The sequence below is a fragment of the Arvicanthis niloticus genome, chromosome 28 (genome assembly GCF_011762505.2).
Source record: "Arvicanthis niloticus isolate mArvNil1 chromosome 28, mArvNil1.pat.X, whole genome shotgun sequence".
In the NCBI taxonomy this organism is placed as follows: Eukaryota; Metazoa; Chordata; class Mammalia; order Rodentia; family Muridae; genus Arvicanthis; species Arvicanthis niloticus.
This window is the reverse complement of record NC_133436.1, coordinates 6,289,038-6,301,841: the sequence shown is the minus strand read 5'-3', so window position 1 is coordinate 6,301,841 and position 12,804 is coordinate 6,289,038. Positions and strand designations below refer to the sequence as shown.

Sequence of the window (12,804 nt, the reverse complement as noted above, 5' to 3'; positions counted from 1 at the left end):
TTGCTTAATGTCCTATGGATTTGACTCATGGTAAATTGTTTTAATTATAATCTGAAAATAAGTTCAAAGAAGTAATGATGGTAGTAAGAGGCATCTGTATACTGAAATAGTTTTTTCTTCAAGACATTCTTAAGCCGGATTGTCAATGAATTGCTGCTCTTACATTTAACTTCTTGAACAAGTACTAGTATCTGAAGTGTATGGCATTTTGGCTTTGTTTTGTTGAGAAAAAGAAATTAAAAGATGTTTAAACATCTAACCAAAATGCATGTGGTCCCTGATAGAGCAACAGTGAGAGAGGTAGTGAAGAGGGTGTTTCTCTCTGTGCTCGCTGCCATTTTCATTTGAATGGGACTCAGTGCTGTAATTAGCAGTCTCTTTAGAATGTCAGAGCAGAATTACCATTGTGATGCTTAGCTGTGGGATAAAAGGGTTGGATTGGGTCTGCATGTCTGCCAAACTAAATGAGTTGCAATGGGAATTTTCAAATGTTTGAGGTGTTTACTTATAGCAATTTGATGGGTTTGAATAAACTCATAAATTACAAGTTTAGAAAAAAGAAGCCAGTCCTTCTATAGATGAGGTGTTTGTAGAGGCCTGTGGCCTCATAAATTCTTGTTGAGAGCGAATTGATCCCTGCTCACATAGGCCAGTTTATTAGGGCTTGCATCCTCCCCTCCTCCTGCCCCCCAAACAAATGCATGGCAAGCACATTTAAGGAAAGAGTTTGACATCTCCAGAGAAGAGGGTGACAGTTCTGGTCATGATTTCACTCTGTATTCAGCACTGCAGAGTGTTGTGGGAAGAATACTTTGTTTTTATAAACAATAATGTTTTAATTTTATACAATGTGTATAATAGTAAATAATGCATTTTTACAACTAAGAGACACAAAGGGTAGAATAAAATAAAAAAACCGTTTTGGAATTAAATGTAGTTTTCAAGCTACAATAAATGGTATTATTCGGGTTTCATGTATATGTTCTCAGAATGAACTTCAACTTTCCCCTGTGTCTCCAAAAAATTGTGTGTTAGCATAACTTTGAGTAAGCATCCAAAGTGGGGACCATCACTTAGTGTGTAGGATACCACTTATTCTCTGGACACTAACCATAATAATCAGTTCCTATGTGGTATTTTGTTCTGTTTTCTAGGGAAAAAAACCACTTAGAGCTGAAGTATTTAAATTTTCAAGGCTGTATAATTGATTCATAAAATAGATAAAGAATTATGGGGAGCCTACTGTAAGTTACTAGGTTGCTGTTTTATAAGGTTATAGTATAGTAATAATAAACTTGATGCCTGAAAATATTGTGGCATCTTTCAAAATACATTATCAGGGAGACACGGTTATATTAGGAAAAGAATAATTATTTAGTTGATAAGTGGCAAGGGAAAATACTTTTAAAGTAAAATGGTTTTGTTTGTTAATCTTTATTGCATGGTGTTCAGTTACACATTGGCATCTTCTGAGTGGCATCTTGTATTCCTAATATTTTAGTTGACTATTGGTGAAACTTGACTCAGTGGCAGTGAAATTTTAAAGGCATACTTGAGTGTAAAGGCCTTTACAGGAGTCCTCACCAGATCTCAGAGTTTCTGCAGAGGTCCTTAGAATCCAATTGGCATGATGCTGTTTGTGCTGTATATGAGGCCCTCTCCTGTGTGTTGCTGACAGGACAGAAAAGAACCTATAGAAATGGACATATACTGGCTTCTTTTCTTTTTTCTCCTCTCCTCTCCTCTTTTCTTCTCTTTTCTTATTTTTAACTTATAAAATAAAATTTAATTCATATCTGATTCAGTTATCTTTTTTTTTTTAATACCACTTCACTTTTAGTTGTGTGTTCTACTTCGGGCAAGAACAACTAGAATCAGTGTTCCACATAATTTCCTTAAGTCATTGGCTGTAACAATCTGGTTACTGTTTGTCTTGCAATGCTGTCAGGCTCAGGCTTCTTAAAACAAGTGGGAGCAGCTTTCCAGATACCTGGAGTTTTGTACCTGGTGAAACTCTGTGCTGTCACTCAATGTCTTGTCTGTGCTATCATTGAACAGCTTGCACAAAGAGCCATTCCTGCAAGGATTCATTAAAGGACACCTCATCTCGACACGTGATTGGCAGATTGACAGTTTAGTTTTGATAGCGTATAACTCAAGATTGGAGCTCTTAACAAATAGATAGATAATGACATTGAGGATAATAAAATAGAGGATAATGACATTGGCTACAGAAAAACAGGGCAGTGTATTTATTCTTTAAGAAAAATTTTTGTAATATATTTCTAGTGCCCTGTTTTCAACTGTGTATTCTGTGCATCCCTCCAAATTTGCATGTGAAACTTACTATATAGAACTCCATATGTGGTTGTTAAACAATATTTATATCCCATATTTAAGTAAGTACCACATTGACTAGGTTAATTTTAGTCCTTTTTTACACTTAAGTGTATGATATACATACTGGTTTACTTTAATAGGAGAAACATAGATACATAATTTCTCAGTATCTCTCCTTTAGTACAGTTGTTTTCATACCTCCCTTTAGTTTGTTTGCATGCTTTTCTGATGGTTGGTAAGTAGCCTCATGTTCCTTGTATTTAGATAGAACATTTGTGGACCATACACTGTGTTAACACACTTGATACTGAATTGACAAAACTAGGAAAATCAAATGTCTCCCAAAATTTTATACTTTTTAACTCTGATTTAATTTTTTGTGACATTTCATTTGTAGCATGTAATATTTTTATTGAAATCATTAATAGTAAATCTTGCATTTTAATATATTAATGTTCAGATAACCATTGTAATTTGAATTCAGATAAGCTTATTTAGTAGCATTGGTAGCATTATTTTCTAATTTAGTTTTGATAATTGAATTTTAAATTTAATTCAGAAGTGACTTTCAGATTATCCCATTCATTAGTAACAAGATTCCCTTATGGAAATTAATTTTTGAAACCATAGTAATGGATTGTGAAGATGATTTTATTTTATTGTGCCCTCATGGGGACAGAATACATTTACTCTTTATAAATCAAATATGTCAACTTGTTTTTAATTAATTCTTCAAGCTTCATTTTAATAATAGTAGTATACAAAATCTGAGCAAGTTAGCAGATTTTCAGATTAGCTCACTTTTTGATAGTAGTGCTTTAATAAGTTCTGTGAGATGGCGATGATAGTCTGTACTTTAAAAAAAGAAGCTCTGATTGTTACACTTAGAAGTTACAACATGGATAAGATTAAAAGTAGCATTAAATGACTGGAAAACTAGTTCTCTTCATAAACATCTATTGAGAAGCTGCTACTTACCAGGCTACTCTAGTGCTGTAGTTTACGACAGAGACTCTTTACTCACTAGTACGAATGAGAAAAGAAAAAAAAATTGAATTTCCTAATTACTTGGTTTGGTCATATGGTATCAACTATAGAGAAGTGTTACACTTACATTGAGTCAGATGCTTTCCAGAGTGATCTCTTCATTCTTGCTCCCAGATAATCACATCTGTGATGATATCTGCAGTTACCACTGTGGCTAATCTGAAATTCCAGCACAAACTGTTTTTTCTTTGTCTCTACCTGGACACCATAAAGACATCTTAAACATTATATTTCTATGGTTCTTTCCTCTCTTATATTCAGTGATTCCTCCCTTGTTTTCTATATGAATGACAGCTTTGCCTAAAGTCTTCCATCTTCATTCATTTCTGATGCTCCTAGTTTCCACTCCTTCCCAAAATCTCCTTTTGGTAGCACATGACTACATCTTTTCTGTTGTCACAGTTCAGTTGCTTCTTTTTCTTATGATACTTGTAGATAGAGCTATCTCTCTCTGCCTCCCTCCCTCCCTCTCTCCTTCCCTTCATCCCTTCCTCCCGCCTTCCCTCCCCCACCTGTTCTATTTACTACCACTCCAAAGTTGACTTGATCTTGCATTGTATTCTTGAAAGTTGTTATCAGTTTTTGTAATTACTAATTTTTAAAATTATCTTTTCCTTCTTCTCTTTCCCCATGAGTTCCCAAGAAAGCAGATTTGGTTTGTTAAAGTATATCCTTGAAAATATTGTTCTATAATAAGTTTTTACAGTTTTTAAAGTTTCAAAGACTATAATGTGAAAAATGTCTGATACAGTATTTCATATAGATACAAAGCTAGGTATGGTAGGGCACCTTTAATCCTAGTATTCAGGAAAGTTGGTGAAAAATAAAGTTGTATGGCAACTCTTACTGGAAAATACCCATTCATAATAAAATCAAAATTGGAATAAAAATATTTTCTTGGTAAATTATCAGTAATTTAAAAAAAATACAATATAAATTCTCCTTGATTTGGAATAAGAATATCTTAGTCTATTTGTAGTTTAGAAATGTTTTTTAAGGCCCTGGCTGTGTTCTGCTAAGCAGAATTATGGTCTTTTTAGCTGTACATGGCAGTGTGCACTTTTAACACTAACAGTGAGGAGGCAGAAGCAGGAGGAGCTTGAGTTTGAGGCTGACCTTGGCTGCATAGCCCAGAGATTACTGATCATTTTCTCAAAATGGGTAACTTGTGTGTGTATAAAACTGTTTGAGACAAGCAACCTCCCTTTCTTAGTGATTTTATCAAGTCCCACAGGGGATTCCTGTATTCTTGGTATGCCCCACCTCTTAGTATTTATGTGGACACTGAAGGACCTCAAACACTGTTCTAGACTTTGAGCCCTTTTGTTAGAATAGTACTTGAGGTCCTTTCCTTTTACATTTGTTTGTTTGTATACACAGATAAATAGGTCAGAGGTCAGCTTGCAGGAGTTGGTTGTCTGTTTCGACTGTGTGGTTCCTAGACATAGAATTTAGGTCATCATGCTTGGCAGCAGGCATCATAACTAATCAAACCATCTTACCCGTCCTCCTTGATTTCTTGATGTGCTTTTTAGTACTTTTTAAGTACTTTTTTTTCTTATTCCTTTCTATTTGGTTTTGTGTGTGTGTGTGTGTGTGTGTGTGTGTGTGTGTGTGTGTGTGTGTGTGTGTGATAATAGTAGTATGTTACTAATCTTATAGTAACATTTAATGTCACATTGATTGACATGCTGTAGTATATAATGTTATGAAGTCTCAGACATAGCACAGCGTGTATAGTTGTAGCCAGACACAGGTGACTTTATATAATTTCCCCCCTTTAAAGCATGGTTAACCTAGTGCTGCAGGCATCATGTTCATGGTGACATTGTTCAAGCCCTGAGTTTGAGCTCGAGACTTGACACATACTCTAGTAGCTAACTCAAATGCACCAGTTTGTTTGATGGTTGCATCAAGATGGATTATTTGCAGTGGTATGTAGTTTTCCACTTAAGTACTTAAGGAATAGCCAAGCATGGTGGTGCGAATATTTAATCCCATTACTTGAAAAGCAGAAACAGGGAGGTTTCTCTGAGTTTGAGGTCAGTCTAGAGACTGTCTCAACAAAAAAGCAAAAGTAGCCAACTTCCTCTTCCTCCTTTCCCTCCTCTTTTTCTTCCTCCTTTTCTTCCTCTTTCTAGTGGTAGTCTGTGAAAGCTTATTAGGAGAGATGAAGGTTTTGAAATCAAGATAAATTTAAATGACCTAGAAGAAATAATTGAGCACGAGTATTAAAGTTCACGTAAACTTAAATTCATAGAATGGGATTGGTAATGTAAGAAGAGAGAATGTAAACATGGTCACAAAAAACAGTCTAGGAAACTCAGGTCCTTTGGAGTGGTGTCGGTAAGCTACTCACCTTTGGTGTCAGTCAAAGAACATGAACCATAGTAGGTACTATTTCAACAGAGAACTCAGAAAGGAGTTAGCTAAAGAGCTCTTGTGAACTGGAGGAGAAGAAAGGAGACAGACATACTATAATACAGATTTAGAAACAGTTATAGCCCCAGGGGTAGACGATGAAACATAAGAGGTTTTACTAAGTTTTACTATTATTAGATCTTAGACTCTGAGAAAGTTCTATGCAGCATTGGGATTGAAGCCTCTGATGTGTTGCTATTTAGCCTCTGTAGCTTAAAGGAGTCAGTTGAGCACGGCAGCACAGAAAATGCTTTTATTAAAATTCCTTATAACGTAAAAAGAGACCATGAGTGTGAGACTTAGGTGCGGTAGGAATTATATAATTATGTTTTAATTTAAAAATGAAAAAGAATGAAAAATAAGATTTCTTATAAAATGCTATCTCTTTTCTATTCATTTCATCATCTTTTATTTCCTCGTCTCATAAAAATTCCTTGTTTATGAAAGAGTCAGTGTCTCATACCCCCTAATTCTCCTCCCTCTTCCCCAACACACACCTCCACTCTCTCACATAAACACAGAGAAGGGTTGTTTGGGAAATATTTACTGGTTATGGAAAAGTAAAACTGAAAAGGCACAACAGCTTGTGTCTATATAATCAATCCTCTCTTAAGTAAACAGCATAGATTTCTGAGAGTAGTAGGATTGTCTGAGAGTCATCAGATGAGTCTGCATTGTGTAACAGTAGTACAGTTTGAAGACTGTTGAAAGGTGATAGCTATGAGATGCTTCTAAGAACGAGCTTGTTCAGTTCTGAGGCTGAAAAAACACTGTAGTCTATTCTAAGGGCTTTGAACTTGATTTTTGGTTGAAGAAAACATTGGAAATGAGGCTGCAAGAGAACTGTCTCCATCTACCATGTAGACCCTAGGATTGAGCTCTGGTTGCCATGCTTGGCAACAGGTACTCTTACCTCCTGAGCCATCTTACCAGCTTTCAGCTCTATTTTAAATCACTTATAATATTGATAAGTAGACATAATTTTCTTTATTTTTAAAACTTGAAGTATTTGATGAATTCAGAAGATAGTCTCACATAAAGGTATTGTGGTACTGCTGTAATGGTTAAAGCCTGAGGGCTCTGACTCAGGTTCTCTGCTTAAGAGCATGTTCTGCATTATGACCTTGTAGAGAAGTTAGTTTATCTGAGTCTTGGTGATAATGTGTGCCAGTATCAAACTTTGTTGTGATGCATGGTGCTTTGATGATAAACATTTTATATCTCATTCTGATAAACAGCATTTACTTTTTCATAATTTACTATGTTAAAACCCTTTTAGTCTCATGGTATTTGACCTGTTTATTACTTTGACAAAGCTTGTTGACAAACCTGGCGACATGCTTCCATCTCATTGTAGCATATGCATACATTTAAATATATATTTGCATACATCCACCAATCCGTCATCCACAATTCCAAAAGTTCAGAAAATTGTGTTTGCAACTGTTTTCTACGTAGTATATATATATTGTTATATATAGTATATAGATAGGATTTCTCCAGACACCAATAGAGACTATATTATTTGTGGTATACTATCCAAATTAAAAAATCTCTGCTACCTCAATACTTGGGATGCCATGAATTCTAAGCAACTTACTACATTTCCAACCTATCCTATTTCAAGGTGATTATGCTGTTCGAAGTGCTCTGATAATCTTTATATTTCCTCATGGAATTCATCTGTCCTAGGACTTAACAGTGCCACTTCTAGATACTTATCAAAAATAAATCAAAATTTAGATTCGCAACAAAAGCCTGTGAAAATTTTCAGAGTGGTTATGTTCACAGTGTATTCTCAAACTAGAAGCAAGCAAAGTCTATAGAATGAGTAAATAACAAAATACTACTTGGCCATTTAAACATTCTGCCGCTACAAACAGCATGCATCAGTATCATAAACAGTATACTGAGAACATTTGAACTTTACTGAAATTGCATGTATTCTCCTAACTTGTAGAACTGAAAAGCTGAACTGTGGTTTAAGAGAAGTCACACTAATGTTGATGCTTAAACTTTACAAGGAGGTTTTGCTGTTGGAAATGGCTGTCTTCATGTGCGTTCATCAAAACTGGCCAAATGTGTCACTTTAAATTTTGCAGTGTCATTGCCTGTAAATTATGTCTCAGTTTTAAAAATGATATTAAAGGTAGGGTAAATTAAAAGTAAAACATTATGGAGATGGCGGATATAGCATAAATTGTAAAATACAATTTAATGACCTGATTCAGGTTTTTAAGAGGAGTTTTCTTTGTTATTCATTCCCCCAAAGTAGTTATTATACCTGATATAGATAATGCTGGTTTGATAAAATATGTTGTAAGATATCTACAAGTTCTATAACTTGAGGATGCTATATCTGACCAATTCTGAGAAGTCTTACAGAAGAATTAGATGAGAGCCTTTAAATCATGGGATAAAACTTTTTAGCAAGTAAATATGCTAAATTTCTGTCAAAAATGGGGCAGTAAAGTTGAAACAACCACTTCCACATGGAAATAATTCTGTCATGATCTTTATTGTCTTGGGAGGCAATAAAACCCACTATCTAGCTCTCTTTGAATAAAGAGCTTAACAAGTGGTAGGGCCATAAAGATAATAAAACTTATTTTGGAATGTGACAGTTTGGTTTTAGATTCTAATTCTGCCACATAACTCCTCATAGCATATTGATGCAGCCTTCTACTGTGGTCATACTTTTAAGTTATTATTACACTGTTACTATGTGGCCAGCGCCTTCTGGCTTAGGGTTTTCTGTTTAACCCACTGCAGTGATCTCTGCCTGGGTTTAGTGTTTGGATCCTACATATGACATTGCCACATGTACATACATTGATGGGAACACATGAATTTCTTCTACCATCTTTCTCTTGGCTATTATCCCCACAGTTGACATAAGTCTAATTTAAACATGTTTTCAAGTGCATCATCTTTTTGCACTATCTTCTGTTTTAGATTGTTTTAGATTTTAGATGGAGGTAAATTTGTCTCTCACTCACTGATATTCTCAAACTTGAGCAACATCCTTTTTCACTCTGAAAGTATGTCTGTTGCCTTTTATTTTCTCTTTTAAAGTTTTTATATTTCATAGATTAAATTTAAAGCAACTGTTAATAAATTTTAACTTGCAGTATTAATATTTTTAATGAACAAATTTAGGAACTTTGATAATAACAAACTCAACTTCCTTTCTAATAGTAGCTTACTTGTTTTATATTTAAACAAATAAGTAATATTTATTTTTAATAAATTAATGAAGGTTAAAGATTAACAATTAACAAAATACAGGCATCTTCATTAGTCTATTGCAAAGGAGATTTTAAAAGTTTGCAGTAGTATATCAAATGTTGTTTTCATAATGGTTTCACTTATATTTTTCCTTAAATCTCTGTGGTTTAGTAAATACCCACTCAGCAATTCTGTTTACTACAAATTACAGTATGCCAATCTCTAAAGATCTTTGTGTCATTACAGTTGTAATAGAAGTAAAAGACTGAGAAATTTGCATGTGTCTTAGTTCTATCCCTCCTATGTTTCAAATGTCAAGTAGACTAAGTATTATGTTAAAGTGCAGGACACTTAACTCTATAATCTTTAAAGGACAAACTTGCTGGTACTTTATCTACCACTTCTATTTTGCTTTAGTTAAAACCACTTCAGTTAAAAATTTGTGCTTTGGAAGTAAAAGCACAAATTTGATTTCCATATCAATCACTTAAAAAAAAATAAATAAGTTCCAGTGAGGTTTAGTGGTGTATACCTTTAATTCCAGCCCATGGGATACATGCAGGATGATCTGTGAATTCAAGACTAGCCAGGGCTTGAACATTAGACAAGGCTTTTGGAGGCCTGTCTAAAATAATAACATCATCATAATCATCATCATCATCATTGGATTAGTACATAGGTATTAGATAGTGATAAATAACAAAATTGAGACTATTCTAATAGAACCTACTTTTGGAATGGTGACATTCAACAATTCGTGGCTGAAATTATAGAATGGAGGGGGTGGGTCCTGGAGAAGACAGCATTTTTTTTTTTTTTAATTGAAGTTGATATGAGTAAGTAGGGCTTGGAAAGAGAAGCACACAGAAACATGTAAAGGACATTCAGTAGACAAATGGGAAGACACACTAAGACATTAATGGAGTTAGTCTGGGGCTTTACAAGATATGTGTGAAAGAGCAAGTTAGTTGGCTCACTTTGGTATGGTAGTTCAAGAGGGTTTCAATCTATGTTTAGATAGTAAGAAATCAATGTAGGGTTTAGGACATGAGAATATTGGGCTGGAGAGACTGCTCAGCAGTTAAGAGCACTGATTGTCCTTCCAGAGGTCCTGAGTTCAATTCTCAGCAACCACATGGTGGCTCACAACCATCTTCAGTGGGGTCTGATGCCCTCTTCTGGTATGTCTGAAGAGAAATGGTGAACACATAAAATAAACTTTTTTTAAAAAGCTTTTTTAAAATAAAGACATGAGTATTACAAAGCATTAAGGTAGACAATGTGTTTGGGAAAGTTTATCTGGCCCTTGGATCTTGGCTGGATTTTTAGATTGTGTATGAACTAAATGACAGACACTACTATCAGCTGAATTCAATAGTTTGAGTAGTATAGCAACACTGAATTATTAAGAGTAGTATTAGTTAATGGAAGAGGGTGAAACCAAGGTGTGGCCGTCTTGGTTTATGTTTATGTATTCTAGTTAGTCTTAGTGCCCTTTTCACTTGGAAATATTTTCTGTGTTGGTAGTAAATTACACAGTGACCCTAAAGATAGAGGGCTGAAAAAAAACAATTGCACTTGTAGTTAGACTGAGAGAAAAATACCAAGAACAGTAGCATAAGAAGTCAGAAATAAAAGTTTAAAAATTCAGTGATGATTGCTAGTTGACATCTGTAGTTCAGAGTCCCACAGTATGCATTTTTTTAGTTGTGATATATGTATATAGTCTCAAATACTTACTGTTCTTGTTTCCCATGTGCAGGCTGAAGGAGAAGACAGCCTGAAGAAGATGCAGCTGATGGAGCTTGCAATTCTGAATGGCACCTACAGAGATGCCAACATTAAATCACGTAAGAATGAGCCTGGGGCAGGATTACAGCTCCTGGTGTTTGTTTGGTTGTTTGGTTGTTTGTACCACAGCATAAAACCAATTAGAGTTGAAGTAATGATAAAATTTACAAAGAGGACCATTTTATTTAATGCTTCTGTTTAGCGGTGGTTTGTTCAATTTTATTTTATGTCAGTATATAAACTTTGGGGTTATAATTTTTCCTCTTCTGGAGAAGGGGTTCAAGAAATGTCCTGCTACATTAACTATCTAGTTAAGACCTTAAATTTTTTTTGTGACATTATGCAGAGGACAAACTTTAGAAAGCTCTTCTATTTGAAGTGTCTAAATGAAATGGCCCTGCTGCTCAAGTCTTTTCTCTCCCCTTGCTTGCATGTTTGCACTCATGTTCTTTCGCTATTTAAGTTCCTATGTGAGCTCACAGAGATCACCGAGTGACAGCTGTTTGCAGACTATGTTTTCCCTTTCATGGATTGTGGCATAATTTTATAAGCTGTGTGAGAGAATAGTTGCTGTTTTTGTTTGGTTTTGTTTTTTTGTAAAATGTATAGTTTGAGATGAGCTAAGGTTTACATGTCATTTATGTGAACATACGTTGAGAGAATATATTGCGCGTGCGCGCGCGCGCGCACACACACACACACACACACACACACACACACACAGAGGAAATTGAATTTTAAACTCATAATCAAAATTCCCAAAGGTAGACAATCCAGTGAGTTTAGCAGTACTTACTTTATAAATGGTTGGCTTTGATTTGCCCTTTATAGTCATGGATTTAGCAATAGGACTGTTTCTGCATTCTTTTACTCATGTAGTAATTCCTAGCATGCGGGGAATGTGTGTACTTAATGTTTACTTACCTGACTTATCCAGGGAGTTTTCCTTAAACTTGAAGCCAACAGTGTGCTTTGGAAATACAGCCAAACTGTCTGTGGACTCTAGTAGTTATTTTGTTGAATCTTTTAATTGGAATGTTTTCTTGTGGGTTTTTTTTTTTTTTTTTTTGATGCATTTTAGTCTCACAAAATGTTGTAAGTGGATATATCATCAAAGATATGAAAAGTATAACATTTAATTGTCTTGCTCATTTTTTTCCAGTGGGTTTTGTTAAATCATGTTGGGGAAGGGGAAGCTGATTGCACTTGGTTGGTGTGCTATGGCATTTCTGTGTGGTCAGTGCATGTACTAATGATTTCCTTTTATTTTTCTTCTTTCTTGCTTTTTCCTTCCTTTTTCCTACTTCCCTCTCATTTCCTCATGTTTTATTACTGCTATCCCTATACTTCTTTCTAAATTTCTTTGCTTACTGTAGCAGCCCTTGCCTTTTCTCTTGCAGCAACTGCCCAGGCTGCTCCAAGGATCATCACTGGGCCCGCGCCTGTCCTCCCACCAGCTGCTCTGCGTACACCTACGCCAGCTGGCCCTACCATAATGCCTTTGATCAGACAAATACAGACCGCTGTCATGCCAAACGGAACTCCTCACCCAACTGCTGCAATAGTCCCTCCAGGGCCTGAAGCTGGGTTAATCTACACACCCTATGAATACCCCTACACGTTGGCACCAGCTACATCAATCCTTGAGTACCCTATTGAACCCAGTGGTGTGTTAGGTAAGTATGATTCCTGTACTACGTGATTAATGCATTCCTAAATTTTGGTACCCCAGACTTTGAAAGGATAGTTATAGATTTCAGAGATATAATACAACTTTTGATTAACAAAAGTTGAAAACCAAATATGATTTTATTTCAGTTCCTCACTAGAGTTCTCCCATTAAGTTGTTATACCTTAATTTGGGTTAATTTACTTTAGTATCTCAGAATCACTCTAGGTAAACTTGCCATGTTTATTCTCAGTGAGATAATTTCTTAGGTGACTAAACTTGTACTTGAGTTTTATTTAGGCCATTCA

The 12,804-nt window shown here is 35.2% G+C and overlaps 1 protein-coding gene across 7 annotated transcripts in view; it reads left to right on the top strand.

Moving 5' to 3' along the window:
- Positions 1–12,804, top strand: part of Qki (QKI, KH domain containing RNA binding) — a 109,955-nt gene that overhangs the window by 87,880 nt on the left and 9,271 nt on the right. For 3 of the 7 annotated variants that reach the window (XM_076926636.1, XM_076926639.1, XM_076926638.1), the window contains exons 5-6: positions 10,799–10,886; positions 12,204–12,503. In XM_076926636.1, the coding sequence (XP_076782751.1) occupies positions 10,799–10,886; positions 12,204–12,503 (388 nt within the window). The remainder of the gene's footprint in view (positions 1–10,798; positions 10,887–12,203; positions 12,504–12,804) is intronic. The other 4 variants (XM_076926634.1, XM_076926637.1, XM_076926635.1 and 1 more) reach the window with 2 other exon arrangements.